General features: G+C 46.9%; 1 protein-coding gene across 6 annotated transcripts in view; it reads left to right on the plus strand.

Annotated features, from left to right (window-relative positions):
* ATP2B3 (ATPase plasma membrane Ca2+ transporting 3) overlaps positions 1–23,435 on the plus strand; it is a 156,927-nt gene that overhangs the window by 79,930 nt on the left and 53,562 nt on the right. For 4 of the 6 annotated variants that reach the window (XM_053298108.1, XM_053298103.1, XM_053298106.1 and 1 more), the window contains exons 4-9: positions 3,089–3,286; positions 5,345–5,602; positions 6,146–6,271; positions 7,325–7,450; positions 19,829–19,870; positions 22,714–22,878. In XM_053298108.1, coding sequence (XP_053154083.1) covers positions 3,089–3,286; positions 5,345–5,602; positions 6,146–6,271; positions 7,325–7,450; positions 19,829–19,870; positions 22,714–22,878 — 915 coding nt within the window. The remainder of the gene's footprint in view (positions 1–3,088; positions 3,287–5,344; positions 5,603–6,145; positions 6,272–7,324; positions 7,451–19,828; positions 19,871–22,713; positions 22,879–23,435) is intronic. The other 2 variants (XM_053298105.1, XM_053298107.1) reach the window with 1 other exon arrangement.

The following is a 23,435-nucleotide window of genomic DNA, read 5'->3' on the forward strand; positions in this document are numbered from 1 at the left end:
CTGTTCTATATGGGGTTGCACCAGAACCAGGTTCGCAGTTTGGGGGTGCTCACTGATCCAGCACTGGCACTCGAGGCTCAAGTAGCCTCTGTGGCTCAGAGCACCTTTTATGCCAACTGTGACCTTACCTGGATAGAGATAGCTTGGCCACAGTTACTCATGCTCTGGTAACCTCTTGCCTAGATTACTGCAATGCATTGTATGTGGGGCTGCCTTTGAAAATGGTCCGGAAACTGCAGTGGGTACAAAATAGGGCTGCAAGATTATTAACTGGGACTGGACGTTTTGACCATATTATGCCAGCGCTTCATCAGCTGCACTGGCTCCCAGACCATTTCCAAGCCCAATTCAAAGTACTGGTTTTTTTAACCCTAAATGGCTTGGGACCAGGTTACCTGAAAGAGTGCCTTGCCCCTTATGTCCCTACACAAACCTTAAGATCTTTTTTGGAGGCCCTCCTCCTGGTGCCCCTGCCAAACGAGGTGAGGTGGGTGGCTACCAGGGAGAGAGCCTTTTTGGTGGTTGCACCCCATTTATGGAATAGCCTCCCCAGTGAAGTTCGCCTGGTTTTGTCACTTTGTTCTTTTAGAACAGGTAAAGACCTTTTTGTTCACCCAGGCCTTTTAGATTTTGGTCTTCGGATTTGATCTGATTTTAACTAATTTTAAAATGAGTTTTTAAGCTGCTTTGTAATGTATTTTGTATTTTCTTTTCATTTGTTTTGTCTGTTATTATCTAATGTGTTATGTGTTTTTATTGTATATTTTAATTCTCTATTGTGAGCTGCCCTGAGAACAATTTGTTATGGGGTGCCTAACAATGATGTTTTTGTTGTTGTGGTGGTCAGAACAAATGGAAGAGCTTCTGAAAAAGGTGGGAATGAAATAGCTCCTCACTGTAATGATAAGGGATGGGAGCTGGGCACTACAGCAAAATATAGACTGGTAGCTTTGCTAAGTGAAGAAACTCTACATGTAGCCACTGGAAACTCCATCTGACTCCACTCTTTGCTTTCTAAGTGTTTAGCTAAGAGGTGAGGAGAGCTGGTCTTGTGGTGGCAAGCATGAATTGTCCCCTTTGCTAAGCAGGGCCCACCCTGGTTTGCATTTGAATGGGAGACTACATGTGTGAGTACTGTAAGTTATTCTCCTTAGGGGATGGGGCTGCTCTGAGAAGAGTCCCAATTTCCCTCCCTGTCATCTCCAATATAGGGCCGAGAGAGGCTCCTGCCTGTAACCTTTGAGAAGCCGATGCCAGTCTGTGTACAGTACTGAGCTAGATGGACCAATGGTCTAAGGCAGTTTCCTGTGTTCCTATGGAAGTTTTTCACAGCATCCACAAGGGCTTAACACTTGGATTTAATACAAAAAATAAAATAGTTGTTATTGTTTATTTCGGCCCAAGGCCAGCATAATTTCGGCCCAAGGCGTTATTTCTGTTTGTATTTCTGTTTGTATTCTGAGCCTTTTCAGCCACACAGTTCCAAAATCTACCTGGGTTCCCCTTGCTTTAGATCAGGGCTGCTCAACTTCGGCCCTCCTGCAGATGTTGGCCTACAATTCCCATAATCCCAGGCTATTGGCCACTGTGGCTGGGGATTATGGGAGTTGTAGTTCAAAAACAGCTGGGGGGCCTAAGTTGAGCAGGCCTGCTTTAGATCTATGGATCCTTTTCATGCATGGATAAAATATTTGTTTAAAGCCAAACTGGGCCTTTTTTTTAAAAAATGGCTAGACGATCAGCTTAACTAGTTGGCCAGTGTGGCCAATAAACATCCAGGATGCTCACAGCAGGGCTTGAACTAAAGCCTGTGCTTCCTACTGCTGGCTTTTGGTGGAGGTGGGTTCCAAAAGCCCTGGCTCTGGGAAAGTTGTGGCACCTCGTTAGAGGGACCAAAGGGGTGCTGTGATCCGCTGGTCTTGCCCATGGTCAGCTGCGAAGGGGATTTGACAACAGCCCCTGCCTTGTGATTCCTGCTGGCTGCCTGGGTTTCTGACATTTTTAATATTTCACAAAGCCCTCCCACCCTGAGTCCAAGGCTAAGCAAAGGCAAGCAAAGGAAGGCAGGACAACTGTGGTGCCACCCTGGGGCCCTTTCATCTCATAGGAGCTGCTGGATCCGGGCCTGGGGTGAAGGCCTTCTCCTTCGCCACAGGCACTAACCCTTTGAAATGTCTCTCTGATACAGATGCACATGAATTCAGAAGAGATTTCCCTGCATAACGCTGCTGTTGGCATTGCTGCCAGTTTCCTGAGAGCATACTTGGGGCGGACATATCCTCCCAGCATTTCACAGGGGGAAACAGGAATACGGCACCTAAATGAGGCGGACATCTCAGGCAGCAGGTGACTGGGGCACCAGTGAGGCAGTAGGATGCTCTCCTGCCCCCAGTTTAAAAGACTGGTGCCAATTCCTGGAGACTCCAGGCCCATCCTGGAAGGTTGGCAACCCTAAAACAACAGTATGCACCTAGGGACGCCTCTCAGTTGGGGCTAAATCCAATGCAGCTCATTTGTTTATTCCATAGAACTCAATGGGGAGCCACTGAGAAAGGAGCCAGCCCCACCCACTTAATTTGCATAGCTAAACCTGTGTCTGGGCTGTTCCACTTCAGACTGAAGGTGGGAGCTCATATCCTAGAACAGGGATTCTCAGCGTTGGGTCCCCAGACGTTGTTGGACTTCAACTCCCATAATCCATACATAGAAAGCAAACTTCCTTTCCCCTGACATCTTTGTTTTCTATTGACAGGGAACATTTTGTGATGAAAGAGCATTCAGACCTGCAAGTCCTCACCCACAATCACAAGTGCTACATCAGCTCTAACTTAGATTTATCATTTCAGTGAGAACTAGACCAAAAGAAGAGGGTGTTGGGAAATAGCTGTTTAATAGAGACAGACTGGTTCATCCACCTTGTTTCTTAACCTTTTAAAAACTTAATACACCACTTGGGACACTTGTATGGGAAATGGCCAAGAGGCCAAGATAAACCAGTTAGTTTCTCATGGTGCTTCTTGTTATCCTGGTCTTCTTCCTCTGTTATCCTTCTTCTTGTTATCCTGGTCTTTCTTCCTCTGCTTCCCAGGGCTCTCAGACAATGTGGCCGACCTGGAAAAAAGAAGGCAGATCTACGGACAAAACTTCATCCCCCCAAAGAAGCCCAAGACCTTCTTGCAGTTAGTATGGGAGGCACTCCAGGATGTGACACTGATCATTCTCGAAATTGCTGCCATCATCTCCCTGGGGTTGTCTTTTTATGCTCCACCAGGCGAAGAAAGTGAAGGTGAGGCACAGTCCTCATAGATTCCAATATCAGCTCCATGACTGGGTGGAAATCCCTTCTCAGGGAGACCGTATTCTTGCTTGCCTTGGACATGCAGGAGGATGGATCTGGGTCATGCAGGAGTGTAGCAAGTTTGGAGCGGGCCCTGGGACAAAAAGTGAAGGGACTCTTGTTCTTCTTCCTCCTCCTCATCTTCCTTGGAGAGGTGCGAGAGGGAAATCAAAGAGCAAGCTGCCACCCATCTGGTGGGCTGCCCTCTCTTAGGGGCCCAGGAACATTTGAACCCTCTTGTTCAATTGTAGCTGCGCCCCTGGAGCCAGCCTTTTCCATAAGCATCCCACCCTTTGATCTCATGTCACTGTGAGGTTGCATAAATGACCAAACAGCCCCCAAGGTGAGTTCTCCCATCCCAAGTACCTCGGTCATTTGTCTCATCCTGTGGGAAGGAGAATTTCACAACCCATCAAGTGCAGATATGTGACAAAATGGCCACCGGTAGCCAGCTTGTGTCCCAAGGTGATACCAGATTCCACGTACTGGAAAAGCCCAACCCCTGTGACTGGGGACAGCATCTGCTTTGCATGCAGAAGGTCTCAGGTTCATTCCCTGGCAGAATCTCCAGATAGGACTGGGAAAGACCCCTGTCTAACCCTGGAGAGCTGCTGCCAGTCAATGTAGACAACACTTAGCTAGGTGGACCAATGCTCTGACTCAGTAAAGGACTGTTATTAGGAAACAATGAGGAGCAGCACGTACCATGCTGGAGCAGAAGGGGGAAACAGCTGGGCAGGGGCAGAGAGAGAAGCTGCTTGCTTCCCTCAGCAACTATTTGCCCCAAGGTTAGAGCTATATTGCAGTCAGTGATATGGAATTCAGTCTCTAGGTTCACCCGATTTCCAGGACTAGGAAGACTGTGGTCTGTGATGTCAGGATCCCAGCTTGAACTGCTTCCCATCCCTTCAGAATGGGAAGTCAGAAGCCACAGGGAAACATGGAGTAAGAAATCCATGCCTGCCCCACAAGCCTCTTGTTTCAGCCCCACAGTGCCTGGCACAGATGGTTCCTGGTTTCACAACTCTGAATTCAGATCAGTCCAGAGATGGCGGATAGAATGCCAGTGCAACCACTCAGCCAGTGATTTCTCCTTGCCAGACAACCAGTTTTACTTTTCTGAATTCTCCATCCCTTCATACCAATGAATCCATTTGTCGCGGCTGATTAATTCATCCATCAGTGGACCAGTTACTTGTGCATTGACTTTTACTCATGTTAATCTATCCCCTTTCCTGTATAAAGTGCCTTCCATTATCCTAACCTCCTTCATCTGCAAAACAACCTTTTGAGGTGGAGGAGGCTGTTCTCATTTTACAGGTGGCAAATGGAAGTAGGCAGGCTGGGTGATTTGCCCCAGATGCACCCCCGTCCCAGTGAGTCAATGCATCAATTGGGCTTTGCCATCCATTCATTTGCCCACTGTTGATCATCCACCCAGTGCAACCCAGGGAGATAATTTAGTTCTTTGTAGGCTTGAGCTAGCCAGAAGGTAATAGTAAGCAAAATCAGGTAGATAAACAGCATTTCATGGAACATAATCTTGAAATGCTATGTGCAAGCATCATCCATGTGCCCTGGATCCTTGATTATAAACCACCTAGAGACATTAGTTTTGGACAGTATACAAATAAGTTAAATAAATAAATCCTGTAAAAGGGTGGTTTCCAAACTTCCTAGCTTCCAAGAAACCCTTCCATATTGACATGTCAGCCTTAGAACCCTTTGCTTTGCAGAGGTTTCTGGGACACAATCTAGGGTGCACCATCAGTTTAAATGAACCACGAGATACATAGGGCATATGAACAGGAGAAAATTAAATTGCAATCCCTCTGCAGGCGTGCTTTCCAAACATAGTCTATGAACGGAGTGATTAAATGGACGGAATCCTGGGAACAGTTGTTCTGTGAGGAGGGCCAGGGAAGAAGAGGAGTGATATGGTTCTAATAGTAGAAGGCACACATACACACACCCTAACACTTTATTCCCACCCCTGCCATTTTCTAGCCTGTGGGAATGTGGCAGCTGGTGCAGAGGATGAGGGCGAGTCAGAAGCTGGCTGGATTGAAGGTGCTGCCATCCTGCTCTCGGTGATCTGTGTGGTGTTGGTGACAGCCTTCAATGACTGGAGCAAGGAGAAGCAGTTCCGAGGTCTGCAGAGCCGCATTGAGCAGGAGCAGAAATTCACTGTCATCCGCAATGGGCAACAGGTCCAGATCCCTGTGGCTGAACTGGTGGTGGGAGACATTGCTCAAGTCAAATACGGTAAGGGGCAAAAAGCGGGGTGGGTGATCAGGAGAGCTGGATGTCTTAGTGTGGACCTGCTCAAGGTGTGGTTGTTGGGAAATAAATGCCTGAGTACTATCAGGAGAACCTTGATCCGTGATAGTCCTAAGATCCATTTAAACAGTACATTTAAACCCTTGTCCTCTTGATACTGGAAGAAGGGTGCCTGTGGTGTCAGATGTGGGGGCTGGCCCATTCTTTTGGATCAGCCATCAATAGATCTCTCTGTATGAGCCTGTCTTGCAGATTTGGTGCATGAATTCACAGTCTTAGAGGTTGTCAGGGGACATGAGGAAAGAAGCAACCTCATTGTTTGGCAAAGGAGTTCTACAAATGTGAAGCAGACACAAATGAAGTCCCTTTACCAGACGTGCTTTCCAAACATATTCTATGAATGGGGTGGTTAAATGGACGGTCCCAGTAACTTTGGGAAATTGCAGTGGGACAGAGGACAGCAGGGAGTATCTGAGAACTAAGTTGAGTTGTGCTTTGAGTCTGTCCCAACCTGCTTCTTTTCTCCAGGTGATCTGCTTCCCGCAGATGGGGTGCTCATCCAGGGGAATGATCTCAAGATCGATGAAAGCTCCTTAACAGGGGAATCAGATCATGTGCGCAAGTCAGCGGACAAGGACCCCATGCTGCTGTCAGGTAAGGACGTGAAACATTGGGGTACATCTAGAAGAGTTTAAAATACCTGGGGTTGTTTGGGCTTCTGTGTCTTTGATCCTATAGGCCAGAAGTTTCCGAACTCCCTAGCTTCTGGAATTCCTACAGGAACAGAAGCTACAGGGAAGCCTCAAGAAGCCCATGGTCCTCTGGAATGCAGTTTCTGTAGAATGAGATAGAACAGCAGTTGCATTTGGCAAAATCCCCTTGAGTACCATAGTAGCATCAGCCATTATTCTCCTACAGCAGAGGTTTCCTCAAATGTTTGCACTACAACTTCCACAATTCACATGCAGAATCACTGTGCCTGGGGGTGGTGGGAGCTGTAGTTCAACAACATCTGGAGACCCAAGGCTGCAAACCTTTGCTGCAGGAGAAGTATTGCTGATGCTGCAATGGCACCCAAGGGGATTTGGTCAAATGGAGCCCAGAGACCTTTCAGACTTACTGCAAAGAAGCTTGAAATGGTCATATCAAACATAGGGTTGAGCCTAAATGGGACATCTGTGAGCACTTTTGCCTCCAACACAAAGAATTCTCCCTGCAACAGTCCTTCCCAGAATACTGTGAATGGCAGCAAAAGGGTCTCCCATTGTATAGGGGTATATGTCAGGGATGGGAGCACGACTCCATTGCTGGGGTGACTGAGCCAATGCTCTTACTGTATTGTCAACCACTAAATGCCAACTTATGCAAAACTACAGGGACAGACAGTGCTAGCTTCAAAGCAGTACCAGTCCTGTCGCCACAAATCCAAATCTGCTCTCTTCGAGCCAGATCCAAATGATTGCTATTCAGGTTAGCAATGGAAGCCGGGTGTTGCCCACATACCAGAAACCTGGAACAGCCAACTGCTCATGGGTCCCTAATTGTCCCCCATCAATGACCTGGCCACACTAAGTTTAGGAACAATGGACAGCATGAATTCAGGGAATCTGATCCTTCTGTACTTGGCTTGGTTTCCAAGTGGAGATTGGGGAGCGACACTTCTCTCTGATGAATGTGATCCTATTCACATTCCCTTTGGTTTCTCAGGCACTCACGTCATGGAAGGCTCTGGGCGAATGGTTGTCTCAGCCGTTGGGGTCAACTCACAAACTGGGATCATCTTCACTTTGCTGGGTGCTGGTGGGGAAGAAGAGGAAAAGAAAGATAAGAAAGGTAAGGTCTCCCTTCTGGCCTAGATAAACTGTTCCTTAGTGTACACCAGTATCCTCTGTGAAGCTTTTCAGTCTTCATGCTCACGTCAGCCATTTTGTTTGCCAAGGGAAGGGCACTGTGATCAATCTTAGGTCCATCTCTCCATTAACAGTTTTTCCCCCAAAACCAGCCAGGTTTTGTCTGTGATATTTTCTGTCTGAGTGGTAGAAAAGTCAACACACAGTCATGGTTACAAGATGATGGCATCTCACCACCATATATTGCCTTCAAGGTTATTGCATTCATTCAGTTGCCCTAGTGTTTACATCACCATTTGACCCTTTTCTGTGCTTCATTACATAAGCAGTGTTATACCTTCAAGCTTCATGGGTGGTAAAATGCCACCCATATCCATCTGAACCCTGCTTACCTTACTCAGTTTGGATTTCTTTTTTCTTTTTTTTAAATTGACTTCATCCCATGTCAACTCAACAGCATAGACATTGGGTCAATGCCAGCACTGGATACCAAACAAGTATTTGGTGGGCTGTAGATTTTGACTGAGCCACCTAATGACACAGTGGGGAAGTATCCTATTGAGGGAGTAAGAGATTGCCAGGTCGAATCCCCGCTGGTATGTTTCCCAGACTATGGGAAACACCTATATTGGGCAGCAGCAGGGATATAGGAGGGTGCTGAAAGGCATCATCTCATACTGTGCAGGAGGAGGCAATGGCAAACCCCTCCTGTATTCTACCAAAGACAACCACAGGGCTCTGTGGGCACCAGGAGTTGACACCAACTTGATGGCACAACTTTACTTCACTTTAGATTTTATGTTGCAGGATCACTTATTAGGTTTTGATTGCTTGTTTGCAGGATTATCTCAGTGGCTGGGTTCCGACATAATGGGAAACCATGCTTTCCCACTCGGGAATGAGTCTTGGAGAGCCATGGACTCCCACACATTCCCTCTCCTCTCTCCTCCCCACCACCTCCAATAAGAGGAGGAAAGTGAAGAAGGCATTTATTGATTGATTGAATGCATGCATGCATTTATATAGCACCATATAAAATCTCAGGGAACTTTACAATTTGAATAAACTACAACTTAAACCTAAAACTCATATAAAACTGATTAAAATTACCATAAATCAAACTTTGAAACATCATAAACTAAAAGCCTGATGAAAAAGCTGTATTTTTCAAAAGTCATTTAAAAACAACCAGAGATGGGGAAATTCTGATTTCACTTGGGAGTGTGTTCCGGAGCCTCAGGGCAGCTCTGGAGAAGCCCCGGTTTGGGTCGCCACCAAGCGAGCCAGTGGCAACCATAACCAGAGCTCCCGCAATGATCTTAATAGGCAGCAGGGTTCATGAAGAAGGAGGCACTCTCTTTAATACCTTGGGCCCAAGCCATTCAGGGCTTTATAGGTCTGCACTTTGTATTTTGCAAAGTCTGCACTTTGTATTTTGCCCAGAAACTAATTGGCAACCAGTGTAGTTCATTTAAAATAGGAGTAATGTGGTCTCTACGGGTTGCCCCAGAGATCAACCTGGCTGCTGCACTCTGCACCAGTTGAAGGTTCTAAACTATATACAAAGGCAGCCCAGTATAGAGTACATTGCAGTAGTCAAGCTTGGATATTACCAGCATATGCACCACTGTTTTAAGGTTGTTTGTCTAGAGAAATGGAGGTAGCTGGCATATCAGCTGAAGCTGATAAAAAGCACTTCTGGCCACTGCCTCAAACCTGAGGTATCAGGGAGAGGTTTGGGTCCAGAAGCACTCCCAAGCTACATACCTGATCTTTCAGGGGGAGTGTGACCTCTATCCAGAACATGCAGATCTAAATCATTTCCTAAGTTCTGGCCTCCCACAAAAAATACTTATTTGTTGAATCTTATTTGGATTCAACTTCAGTTTGTTCTCCCTCATCCAGCTTATCACCAATTCCAAGCAGGCATTTAGAGAGGTTAAGCTTCTCTAAATGCCTGCTTGGAGGCACACAGATCTGTTTAGAGATCTGGGTGTCATCAGCAAATTGATAGCACCCACCACCAAATATCCTGATGATCTCTCCCAGAAGTTTCATGTAGATATTAAAGAGCATTATAGATAGAATGGAGCCCTGTAGGACTCCATATAATAGCTCTTGCTTTGAAGAGCAACAGTTTCCAAGTGATGCCACCTGGAATCTACCTGAGAGGGAGAGAGCAGAACCACTGCAAAGCAGTGCCTCCCACCCCCATCCCCCTCAGGAGGTCCAGAAAGATACCATAGTCGATGGTGTTGAAAGCCGGCAAAAGATCCAACAGGGTCACACACTCCTGTCAATTCCCAATTGGAGATCATCCATCAGGCTGACCCAGGCAGTCTCTACCCCATAGGCCACCCAAAACCCAGTTTGAAATGGGATCAGATAATCAGATAATCTTCTTCCAAGACTGACTGGAGTTGAAAAGCCACCACCCTCTCAGTCACCTTGCCCAACCATGGAAGATTGGAGACAGGCCTATAATTGCCTAGCTCTGAGGGATCTAATGCAGGTTTCTTCAAAAGTGGTCTAACAATTGTCTCCTTGAGACAAGGAGGCATCCTTCCTGCCCTCCCTCAGAGACACACTGATGATACTAACAAGACCCTCTCCAATAACTTCCCTGCTAGACTGCATAGGGCAGGGCTCAAGAGAAGAGATGGTAAGGTGAAATTCTCCAAGCAGTGTGTCCACATCCTTGAGAGTTACAAACTGAAACTGATCCAACCTAACCAAACAAGAGGAGTTGCTGGACACCATAATAGACTCTGTAATAATCGTGGAATCCAGTTTGGCTCAAAGAGAGATTTTATCAGCAAAAAAACTCAATAAAGGTGACACAGCAAGTCACTGATGGCTCTAAATCAGGCCTGCTCAAATTGGCCCCCCCATCAGCTGTTTTTGGACTACAACTCCCATAATCTCCAGCCAGTGGCCAATAGCCAGGGATTAGGGGAGTTGTAGGCCAATATCTGCAGGAGTGCTGAAGTTGAGCAGGCATGCTCTAAATCAGAGGTTCTCAACGTTGGGTCTCCAGATATTATTGGACTTCAACTCCCATAATCCCCTGCCCCAGTGGCCTTTGGTTGGGAATTATGGGAGTTGAAGTCCAGTTATATCTGGGGACCCAATGTTGGGAATCCCTGCTCTAAATTCTGATTCAAGGGAGGAGGGGCACATACTAGTTCTCTCAAAAGCCTAGACAACTCTGCTGGATGTGAGCCTGCAGATGTAATGCGTGCAGAAAAATACTACTTCTTTGGTGCCTGTATTTGCTGAGCATAGATATTCATCTGCACTCTGTGCTGTAATATATAACACTTCTGTGTTAGAATGTCTTCTTTGCTATGAACCACACCTCCCATTGAGATCATCTGGAGAGGTTCGTCTGCCGTTGCCACCGGCTCGTCTGGTGGCTACTCAGGGACGGGCCTTCTCCATGGTTGCCCCGAGGCTTTGGAACCTCTCCTGATGATCTCAGTGGGCGGTGGGGTTCATGACGAAGAAGACGTTCTCTTAAATACCCAGGGCCCAAGGTGTTTAGGGCTTTATAGGTTATAACCAACACCTTGTATTTTGCCCAGAAACATATCAGCAGCCAGTGTAGCTCCTTCAATACAGCAGTTATATGGTCTCTCCGAGATGATCCAGAGACCAACCTGGCTGCCGCATTCTGGACCAACTGTAGTTTCCATACTACATACAAGGGCAGCCCCACATAGAGTGCATTTCAGTAATCCAGTCTGGAGGTTACCAGCAGATATACCACTGTTTTGAGGCCGTTCATCTCAAGAAATTGACACAGCTGGCGTATCAGCTGAAGCTGATAGAAGGCACTTCTGGCCACCGCCTCAACCTGGGAGACCAGGGAGAGGCGTGGATCGAGAAGCACCCCTAAACTTCGTACCTGTTCCTTCTGGGGAAGTGTGACCCCATCCAGAACAGGCAGATCAAAATCATCTCTCAAGTTCCGACCCCACACAATGAGTACCTCCATCTTATTCTGGATTCAGTTTGTTATCCCTCATCCAGCCCATCACTGACTCCAGGCAGGCATTTAGGGAGGTTATGCCCTCTCCCAATGATGCTGACATGGAGAAATAGATTTGGGTGTCATCGGCATACTGATAACACCCTGCACCAAATCTCCTGATGATCTACATAGGAACATAGGAAGCTGCCATATACTGCCATATACTGAGTCAGACCATTGGTCTATCTAGCTCAGTATTTATTTATTTGTTTGTTTGTTTGTTTGTTTATGATATTTTTATACCACCTGATATATAAATCTCTAGGTGGTGTACAGTATTGTCTTCACAGACTGGCAGCGGCTCCTCCAAGGTTGCAGGCAGGAATCTCTCTCAGCCCTATCTTGGAGAAGCCAGGGAGGGAACTTGGGACCTTCTGCTCTTCCCAGAGTGGCTCCATCCCCTGAGGGGAATATCTTGCAGTGCTCACACTTCTAGCCTCCCTTTCATATGCAACCAGGGCAGACCCTGCTTAGCTAAGGGGGCAAGTCATGCTTGCTACAAGACCAGCTCTCCTCCATCTCTCCCAGCGGTTTCATGTAGATGTTAAACAGCATCGGAGACAATATGGAGCCCTGAGGCATACCATACAAAAATTCAGATTTTGAAGAACAGTCTCCAAGGGACACCATCTGGAACCTGCCCGAGAGATAGGAGCGGAACCACCACAAAGCAGTGCCTCCAACTCCCAACCCCCTCAGATGCTCCAGAAGGATAGTATGGGCAATAGTATCGAAAGCCACCGAGAGGTCCAAAAGGACCAACAGAGTCACACTTCCTCTGTCCATTTCCAATTGGAGATCATCCATCAGGCCGACCAACGCAGTCTCCACTCCAGCATGAGAGCTGTTTATCCATGAGTAGCTACTGTGCAGCTGGGAGGACCTTTAAATGACCCAACCAGATGCATAGGGGCTGATCTCATAGGACTTTCCCCTGGAATAGGCATCGTTCCTTTAGAGAGGTGGTGATTCTGTGGGACAGAGCCATGTGATCAGTCTCCATCCATGAGGCTTGGTCGTTTAAATGTTCTCCCAGCTGCACAGGAGCTGCAAATGGCTAAGTGACTCCCACACAACTAGAAGAATGTCTAAAGGGCACTGTAGTGTAATTGCATTTGACTCAACATGTTGCCTTAGCTCAGTGAATTATGGCTCATCATTTTTGGAACCTGACTCAAAAGAGACTGGTCATGACTCAAAGCCTTTGGAATGTATTGGATCTTCACAGTGCTCACATTATAGGGAGGCCAGAGGGGGCCTGGCTCCCTTACCTTTTGTGATGGCACCCCATAGGTACTGTTTTTAGGAGACATGTTTTGGAGGAGCCAAAACTGCCAAAATTGCCAAATTTTGCCAAATATTTCCAAAAGCCAAAACTGAGAGGAGCCAGGAGCTAGGACTTTGGGGTTTCACTAAGGTCCTCCCACGCCTTAGCCCCCATAATTTAAACACTTTTCTTCCACAATGAGAGGTCTGCCTCTAGTCCATGTCAAGCTCTGGAAAACTACTGCAACTCTACTCACATCTTGCACATAAAGAAGTCACTTGTCAAAGAAAAAATCTGCCAGCCAAAATCTTTTCAGTCCTCCACTTTTCCTTCTTCTGTTGCCTCCAAATAACAATCAATTCTGTCTTAGCTCAAGACAGTTGTGTCCAATATTGCCTTGATCCACATCTATCTTAAAAAAAAAAATCTCCCACACAATTGATTCCTGATGAGTGTACGCTAATTAGCACCTCTGCTGAGTGATTTGTGGTCAAGGGCCATTGGCTTAATCCCATCATAGCCAATGCACATTGATCCAATATGATCACTAGCTGATCCACCGTCAATGATAATTATCCCAACACCATCACTTATTGACAAGAGTCTGTTTGTGTCAGTCGGGCAGTATCTATAACTGACTCGTTGCCAAAGTGTGGATCAAAAGCTGAGGTGCTGACCAATCTGTGTCAGTCAAAACAAAAACCATAATTAACTCATCCAGTTGATCTCAGAATAATTGCTTTGCATTCAGTGAACAGTACCATCTTTAATCAGGTCCATCTTTGTATATATTTTCTTGACATGCCATGGTCCCAGGGCATGGTTTGAATGCACATGATGCAACCATCTTGTTGAAGCTAAGCAGGTCTGGGTCTGGTTAGTGCCTGGATGGGGGACCATCTGGGAACCCTGTGTTTCTGCCTTCTTCCATAGAAGAAAGAGAGGATATAAGTATAATAAATAAGCAACATCATACTGGCAAGAAGGTAGCTGGCACTGACCTGAAAGATTCATAATTGTTTCATATTGTGATGTCATCCGTGATTGCCATTGAGAGTCCATCACAATGTCTAAATAAAATGGCAAATTGGTTCACTTGTCGGGATGTATTGACTCAACTCATTGCTGAATGACTTACTGTGAATCCACAATTACCCAGTACCACCAGTCATTAACACCGGCAATGAAGAACACAAAATGCCACAGTGGTTATCCGTATTTAACTGGTACCAAATTTCATTGATCATTAGTACACATGGACCTAACATCTTAACTTACAGACATTCATTGGCTCATAATCAATCAATCTGGATGCAGTATCACTAACTAACTCATTGCTGAACCCAGCATGATAGTGAAACCAGCATGATAGTTAAGTAACATCGTTTCAATAAACTTTGTCCCAATTCCACCACCAGTGTCATTGTCCTTGGGCACTGACAGCATGTTGTAACTAACTGGTTGTCAACTGACAATTTCTCAACATAATAATGAACTAACTGTAAATGAACGTTCACTCAGCAGCATAACTAATCCATAGCCAATGACCGAATGTTACAGCTCAGGGTATGTCCAAACGAGCACTCTTCTCTCATTTCGTTGCACTTTTCTCTCACTTCCCTCCATTTCCCATCCCTTATTCATATGCATCCAAATACATTAAAAGAAGCTTTATTATTGAATAAGGTTTATCCTTCTGTGTGCAAGTACTAGTTTTTGGCAGGCCCATAGTTAGAGAGGCCAGCCCCCACCTTCTAAATTTCCATTTAATTAATTAATTATTTTAATTTTAATTTAATTTAATTTAATTTAATTTAATTTAATTTAATTTAATTTAATTTATATCCCGCTCTCCCTCCAAGGAGCTCAGAGCAATGTGCATGCTTATGTTTATCCTCACAACAACCCTGTGAGGTAGGTTAGGCTGAGATATGCGTGACTGGCCCAGAGTCACCCAGTGACTTTCATGCCTGAGTGGGGATTTAAACTCAGGTCTTCCTGGTCCTGGTCCAACACTCTAACCACTATACCACACTGCCCCCATCCCCAAAGGTGGGTTGTTGTTTTTTTAAACATACAAATGATTTTTAAACTACTAAATTGTAATGGAGAGCAACTAAGGTGCTAAACCCTGACTGCTCCACCTTTTTTGGCAGCTCCACACTGAACCTTTAAGCTGACTACGGACCTGGTCTTTGGGTGACAACAAATGTAACATTTTAATAGTAGTGGAAGCAAAACCCAGCTCTGTGGGGCTTTGGGAGTAATTCAGCTTGAAGAGGGAAACGCTGGAAATGGCTGGCAGCCATTTTTGTTCCTAAAATAATGCTGAACTTGCACAACTGCACTCACTTGTTTGTAAACTTTCCAATTAAATGAAATGTGGTGTGTCAAAAAGTGCGGACACCCACCCCACCCCAACCCACCCCTGGTGCAAAAGGGGCAAAGGAGCCTTGGGACAGGATTATAAAGTAGCTGGGTTCCAAGACAATGATATATTTAGATTTGGCACAATAAAAATAATTAGGACTGTGGCACATGGGTACACAGACGCAGTGTCAGAAAGTTAGAAAGTGGTCTCGTTGCGAAGGAGAAGGGACAGGAGCCCTCCTACTGTGGTGGTAATAATTGTTCTGTGCTGCCATTGATGTTCATGGCATTTTATAGAGTAACAAACCCAAGAGGCCCCTGCCCTGAGGACCTTACAGTCTAAATGTTGACAATGGGGGAGACAGCAGAGGAGAGAGAGAGATGAAGGTAACAGGGACTGAATATCCAGGAACAGGGTGGGAAGCAGCAGCACATGACTTTTCACCCAGACCAAATTGCATGAAAGCTTGTCCCTCTCGTCAGTGAGATGTAACGTTGTACATAATCCCAAAGTGGAGAACCTAGAGGTTAAAGGTTGCAGGACACTTTGCAGACTGCTCTACTTCCTCGCATGATGGTCAATGGCAGATTGTGTAAAAAGGTTTGTTCATTTAGTGTTAATCAGTATAGCTTCGCCATCATAACTGACAACAGCAGAAAGCAAACTATTAAGCCATTCTCACTAGTTGTCAGCATGGACACTACACTGTACCAAACTATCAATACACCTTGATTCAGTGCCGTGACTGGTCGGCCATTCATTATTAAGATTGTTTGAAATTACGATCTCACTCTGAAGCTGTTCACATGAACAGCCCTGCTTGGGCAGCTCTTCCTGGGTAGGGCTGCTCGTGCGAAGCACTGGGATCGAGGCTGATCCCAGCGCTGCCTCCCTGGGAAGCCTGGGGAATTTTCCCTCGTCTTTTACTCAGGTCCAGGTTGTGTGTGTGCTCGGGCTGCAGGCAGCCCAAGCAGACACAGAGGCAGGTGCCTAGAGCGCCTGGCTTGAGGGGAAATCCCTCAAGGCACTGCACTCCCCGTGCGATGCATTAAGGGATATGTGGAGGCCAGACTTCATTTTCCTGGCCTCCAGAGCTCTGTGCTGCTTCGAGCAGTGCAGAACTGCAGACCGTGCCACACAGAAGTTTAATGATCATCTGGGGGGGGAAGGTAGGTTCGACCCTGCCCTCCCTGCCCCAGCAACCGCTATGTGAACAGCCTCTCTGTGGGCACTGATGCAGTGCTTAAAGTCACCATCAGTCTCACAAGCGAACTACCTTCACTTAGCCTCATTAATGGAACTATAGCATCCTTGATTGAATCTGGAAATGATGACTGACTGATTGATGCCATCATGTTGTGATGCTTTATGTACTATTTGGGACCATTTTCAATTGACTCAAAGGTTATACTGAATTCTAGGCTAGAGGGAGTGGGAAAGAACTATTGGATCCCTGCACTAATTGCCTCCTGCACTGCTTTCGATTAGATCTGCACAATAAACATTTTACCAGATTGCCCAGCATCTGTTCCCTACTCAGTATAGCTCAGCTGGAGTTTGCTATGGACTCTCATCCAAGCACTGATGAGGTCCACATGGCTTAATTTCAGCAATGCTTCCCTGGGAGTAAAGATCGATGAATGATGCTCAGTAGACTCCTAATACCTGAAGAAGTCTGCACAGCAGAGATGGGAGGGTGTTTTGGCAGAAAACCGGTACAGCCAATGGATCACAATGGGCTCCTTGGCCATGTCAGTGCAGTGATCCATCCTCATGTGCATCCCTGACTTTGCCATCTCTTGAGGGTGCCGCTCTAGTCTTCTTACTTACTAACTTGCTTTCTTTCTCTCCCCCAATCCCCACGACTTCTGATCCCTGCTGCACCCGCCCTCCCCACGCACCCTAATATCCTTTGTCTGAGTTTGCATCCCTTCCTTCTTTCACTGGCTTCCTTTAGATGCCAAGACAGAGACTTCCAACACTGAGAACACAGGGGGTATGTGCAGCGCATACCTCTGGGCCTCCCAAATGTATGCATGAGCTCGCGCCCAATGTGACCACAAACACCAACTTGTGTTATCAATTATGCATGTGCCCCCATCAAATATAAATAGAGCCCCGCTGAGTCAGGCTGAAGGCCCCTCTTGTTCAGCATCCTGTTTCCCACCATGATCACCCTACTGCCCTCACCCCACTGCTTGCCCCCTCAGCAGTTGGTATTCAGAGGCATACTGGCCCCTACTTCCGTTACACCTGCACCTACATTTCTAGGTATCCATCCTTGCACATGCACCATGGCTACACAGATAGCCCACCCAGAGCCTCTTCTCACAACCGGTGGGAAGGACTCCAGAGCAGGCTGTGGGGAAGGCAGGTTAGACTTATGTTCCCTGCAGACAAACGCTCCTGCTGTGCTGGGTGCACTTCCCAGGCACCCAGATGATTCCCTGCACGCCCAGGTAGCGGGGCCAGCCGGAGGCCAGGATGTGTCATCCCAGCCCCCAGAAAATACCATAATGCACCATGCAAGTGCGCAGTACATCATGGGGATCCCCCCTCCTCTCCTCTCTATGGGCTCCCCACAGCCTGGCAGCTGTGGCTGCAAGCAGCCACGGCTGCCAAACAATCAAATAAACAGGGTTAAGATGATAGGGACGCTGGCTCCCTTAACCTCGTTTTAAAGGGTGGCTACTTAGGCAGGTTTGCCGCTGTGGTGCCACCGGGATTGGCCCAATCCTGGCAGTTCACATCCGTGTGCAAAACTGGGCCGGGCTCCGGTTTTGCATGCTTGTGTGAATAGCCTCTCTGTCTTCTGCCTAATGGATGTGCTTGTTTCTTTATTAATCACCTGCCTTTCAACCTGCCAGTGGGCCTCTTGGCCAGCGACCAATGTGCAGCGGTTTAAAAGCAGCTCTCCTAATCCAGTCACATAAAAGCCGGCAGCAAAAACCCAGCAGGAAGGCCCAGGGGTGATGTCAAGGCAAGCAGAGTCCCAGCAAACATGACACCTTGGAGAGGATCTTGGGGGAATCTGACAGGCCTAGAAGAGAGCCAGGCTAGACAGTGGGTGGTCATGGGTGCAGCCTGGCACAGTCCAGCCAACCACTGGCTTTCCAGACCTCAGTACTGGCCACATATAGCTGGAAGCTCTCTAAGCGGTTTACAATGATTTAGCATATTGCCCCCAACATTCTGGGTACTCATTTTACCAACCTCGGAAGGATGGAAGGCTGAGTCAACCTTGAGCCCCTGGCCAGGATCGAACTTGCAACCTTCTGGTTACAGGGCGGCAGTTTTACCACTGCGCCACCAGGGGCTTTACTGGCCAAAGCAATAAACTATTGGCTGTTTGGCATCCTTAACCCATGCTTGCATCAGGGAAAGGCCCCTACCCCAGCAAGCAGCCCATCACTGCCCTGGCCCCTGATGCTGCTTCTTGCTGCCACTGCCTGCCTGCTCTGTCACCCACCTCTCCCTGTGGCCTAGGCTGGGCCCAGTCACCAGCACCATCTAGAGCAGGTGTTCTCAGTCTTGTGTCTCCAGATGCCATTAGACTCCAGCTCCCATCACTCCCAGTCACAGTGGCCTTTGGACATTGTGTCCAGGGTGATGGCACTTGTAGTCCAACGATGCACATTGAGAAGCCTGGTCCTGGAAGAAGAGATCAGCTGAGCGAGCGAGCAGTGATGAGGTGGAGCAGCCACACCCAGGACCAGCTGCTTGATCACTCTGCCATTCTCTCTTTCTGGACCAGAGGGAGATGGCCAGGAAGAGGGCAGCAGAAAGGGTGGCAAGGTGGAGACCCACCAGCCACATTTTGGGCTGATGGGCCCGACAACACCGACTCTAACCAGAACAACCAAATCATAGAGTCAATTTTTGGGTGGTATAGAAATGTAATAAATTAAATATATTAAATTAAATATACAAACAAACAAATATCTGTGGACTCTACATATACCTTTTTGTTATTTCTCTGTGTGAACTGCCCTGAGCCATTTTTGGAAGGGCAGTATAGAAATCGAATAAACAAATAAAATATAAATACATAAATACATAAATACCTCAACTCACAGCCCCAAAGGTTCAGCAGATGTTCCTAGTTGCCTTCTAGAGGGTCTGATTGAGGAGGTCTAATGCGCTTCTCTAGGAAGCTAGTTCTTCTGTAGGCAAGATGTTCTTTCCTCAATGCATGTCACCTAATACACCAGTAAAGACCTTGCCATCAGTTGCAGTGTCTGCACATGCTTCATTTTTCACCCAGCTCTGCACATTTTGCACTCTCTATGCACCTGTCCTCTGCATATCTTGAAATAACTAAATATATATTATGCCCAAAGCATCTCCCAAACCCTTCACTTCTACAATCGATGAGGACTTTTCCCTCCTCCTGCTCAGCCTGGCCTGTGCCCAGGGTGGGGGCATGGAGTGGAACAGCAGTCTTGCCAGCTGGCTCAGAAAGACAGCCAGGTGAGAAGGCCCATCTTTTCCCAGCCCCACAGACACTCTGGCTGTGCCTGCATCCTTCTGAAGCCCCCTGGGCTGGGGTCTTCCCATGGAACAGAGTGGGGTGGGGCGGAATCTCCTGTTTGTTGACACCCATGCTCTCCATAGTATGTGTGTGCCGTGCTGGTGCTGTGTTGTCTGTTCTCAAGCGTCCTGTGTTTGTCGTTCCCTTTTTCTGTTGTAGGGAAGCAACAGGATGGGGCAGTGGAGAATAATCAAAACAAAGGTAAAATTCCAGGATGCTCCCAACACTCCTTGAGCACCTGCTCTTTTTAGTTCTGCCTTTAGTGGGGGGTAACAACCAGATTTGAGATTCATAAGCCATAGCCACCATGTGTGTTGAATCCAGAAAATGGGTCTGTTTTAAGGACAGATGGTTGGAGGCAAAGGAAGGCAGAGCTTTTGTTAGGGCTGCTAATTATTGAAATAAAAAATTCCTGGTGTCTTGGGTGGGATTTGGACACAGAGCCCAGAGAGATCCTCAAGGTAGAAGCAAGGATAGAGCCCAGTTCAATTTTGCTGGATCTCAGGTGGAGTTAAGCATTTATTGGCAGGTGGGAGACAGAAGCCAGTGGTTTGAGCAGGTCCAGGGGCAGAGCCCAGCACAGAATCAGTTCTGTTACTCAAATTTTGGGTGTAGGGGGAAGGTCAGAGGAGGCCTTTTGTAATGGATGGCCTCCTTAGTATCTCTGTTTAGAAGGCTACAGGAGGGCATGATTTGGCTAGAATTGGGAGGGACTGGGGTTGGGATTGTGGATTTCTTTGAGGATCCCTCCCCTCCCCTCCCTCGCCTTTCCCCTATAATTCAAGCACGGCTCTTTGCCTTAGGTGTACAACTAAAAAAGATGGCTGGAGGTGGGAAGCAGCCTCACCCCCTTGCTTTTTATGGCACTTGGCCAAAATAAATTAAAACCAGCTTTGCTATTTTGTTTGCTTCCTGGTTTCTTGGCCACCCTAGTGCTTGTAGCTGTAGCAGCTGTGCAGATGAAGGCTCTCCAGCAAAGTTGCACGTGCCCAAATTCTTGTTAAAGGAAGAAGAGCGCTCTCCTCTTACGCCTCTGGTCATCCTAAGAGGGTCCACCAAGTACACTGTTCAGAATGACCAAGGTTAGGATGCTACAACCTACAGTAAACATTGGTTGCAGATTTGGCAAATGATGGAAACACTAGGGCAGTTCACACAGTCATAATTACCTACCTTAATTCTGGAGCTGTGAGTGCTCTGGTTTGCCAATTGCCTATCAGTTAAAACCAAGCTCGTGTACCAGGCAGCAGCTGGGTTGAGGGCTCCCTCCTACCCAGCAGCTGTACCCAGCTGCTGAATGAGGTAGGAGGAAAAGTCCTCTGACCCTACTGCTGCTGAGCACACGATCACGGACAGCACCTCCAGCCTTGGTTTTAGCTGACAGATGTTGGCAAGCAGGAGCACTCACACCGAGTCCCGAATTAGGGGAGGAGGCTTGTCTAATTATGATCATGTGAACGGCCCTGCTTACTGTTTACATATGGGGGAAAGTACCATGGTCCAGAGCAGGCAAATTATTTCCCCAGATAGTTAAAGGGCTGGGGTTTTTAAAAGCAAGGATTTGAGGACCTCAGCATTGGGCTGGATCAGTGGTTCCCAACTAGGGTTCCTCCAGATGTTGCTGAACTACAAATCCCAGCATCCCCAGCTATAATTTATTATGGCTGGGGATGCTGGGGGTTGTAGTTCAGCAACATCTGGAGGAACCCTGGTTGGGAACCAATGGGCTGGATACTTGGGAGCCTATAGTCACAGACAGAATGAAATGGAAATGATAGTTTGTAGGAAATAAGCATTTTGTGCAAAGGGCAGTGGGAGAGTGTTGTCAAAATGCATGTTGGAATATCAAGGCAGTATTTTGCTTCTGGAATCTAAATGAGTAAGAGAGGTGTGTGTGCATGCACGCATGCTCATGTGCCTATGTTAGTTCAGAACATATTATCTTAGTTCAACACATATGCGTGCCAGTCAGTAAAAGTGTCAAACAGTGCATCCATTTTAAGCTTTCCTAAACCCACTGTGTGAAGTGGAGCTGCATGTCCATACATTTGCCTCCAGTCACACTACAGCAGAATGGCTTCTCTCTATGGAACCCTGGGCGTTGTAGCTTTGTGTGAAAGGGATGAGATGTCTCTGCTGAAAATTCCTCCCTCTCTCCCGCACAAAACTAACGTTCCCAGAGTTCACTGGCAGAGCAAAGGCCATGATATTTAAACCAGTTTAAGACTGCAGCATAGATGTGCCCTACAATCTCTACATGCTAGACATTGGTGTGTGAGGAGAGTGCATGAGTACGGTTGCGTATGTCTTTGGGTAACTTTTGTGCACATGAATTTGAGTAAGGCGGGTGTGTGTGTTGCAATAAGAGACGTATGTTCAATGCCTTTTTGTGCATATGCTGCCCTCAACTGGGGAGATTTGAAACCATTCCTTTAGGAAACCAGCAAGCCACTCTACCACTGTATCTTAGCAGGGACGGATTTCACTTTACCCCAGTGAAGTAAAGCATCAACAAGGTAGCATCAGATGCAATACAAAGGAAATAATCCCTCTAGGTCAGAATCATTGGGAGGGCTTTCATCTTTCTTTCCGTCCCTGCTCCTGTTCCTTTAACAGTACTTTGAAATTAGGTGAAGTTTTCCTGAGAGGTAGCCACCTAATGGTACAGCGGGGAAGTAACTTGCCTAGGGAGCAAGAAAATGCCGGTTCGAATCCCCGCTGGTATCTTTCCCAGACTATGGGAAACACCTATATTGGGCAGCAGCAATAAAGGAAGATGATGAAAGGCATCATCTCATATTGAGATGGCAATGGTAAACCCCTCCTGTATTCTACCAAAGACAACCACAGGGCTTTGTGGTTGCCAGGAGTCGACACCGACTCAGTGTCACAACTTTACTGTGGTGAGGGGACCTTAAAAAACACAGGAGCAGGGTCAGTAAAAACAAAAGTTGCAACCTTAGTAGTAGGATTACCTTGGGTCCAGGATGAGGCAGGAATGTTCCACTTATGGACGAACCAGTGTTTGCTCCCTGTCTGTGCAGCCAAAAAGCAGGATGGAGCAGTCGCCATGGAGATGCAACCCCTGAAAAGTGCTGAGGGTGGTGAGATGGAAGAGCGGGAGAAGAAGAAATCCAGCGTGCCAAAAAAAGAAAAATCTGTTCTGCAGGGGAAGCTCACCAAACTGGCTGTGCAAATTGGAAAAGCAGGTATAGTGTGATATCACACCATAGAACCTGGAGGTGCTCCTCATACTGGGGTGAAGAGAAATGGTCCTAATCCAGAATGGGTTTGTTTATGGGATGGGCAACCAGAGCCAGGACTCCAAGCTTGGTCTTTAAAAAAATAAATACATTCTCTGTCCAGAAAATCTAAATTATGCAAATTGTAAGAATTATGCAAATGAAGCACATCTTCCTATGTTTTTATTTTGCATTATTTTCATCTAATGTTTACTATTTTGCATAATGTAATCAGATTTTGCCAGTGCTGGGAGGGGTCAAAGTGTCCTAGGCACAGACATCCTGCCTATGAACACTAGAAATCTTATTCCAACACCCCACCCCACTGGCAACTGAGATTTCAGCAGGTGTTGCCCACACACTTGCAAGCATACTAGTGTAATCATAAGGACTAGGAACTTGCCCTTTTGGGAAAAAGAAAGAAAGCAGATTCTGAGGAAGATGAGTTCTGAGCATACACAGAGTCCTGTGTATAGCACCTTTCCCCATACATTCTTGGAGGCAGCCATGCCAAAATGTCAGAC

Source organism: Hemicordylus capensis, chromosome 2, assembly GCF_027244095.1.
Source record: "Hemicordylus capensis ecotype Gifberg chromosome 2, rHemCap1.1.pri, whole genome shotgun sequence".
In the NCBI taxonomy this organism is placed as follows: domain Eukaryota; kingdom Metazoa; phylum Chordata; class Lepidosauria; order Squamata; family Cordylidae; genus Hemicordylus; species Hemicordylus capensis.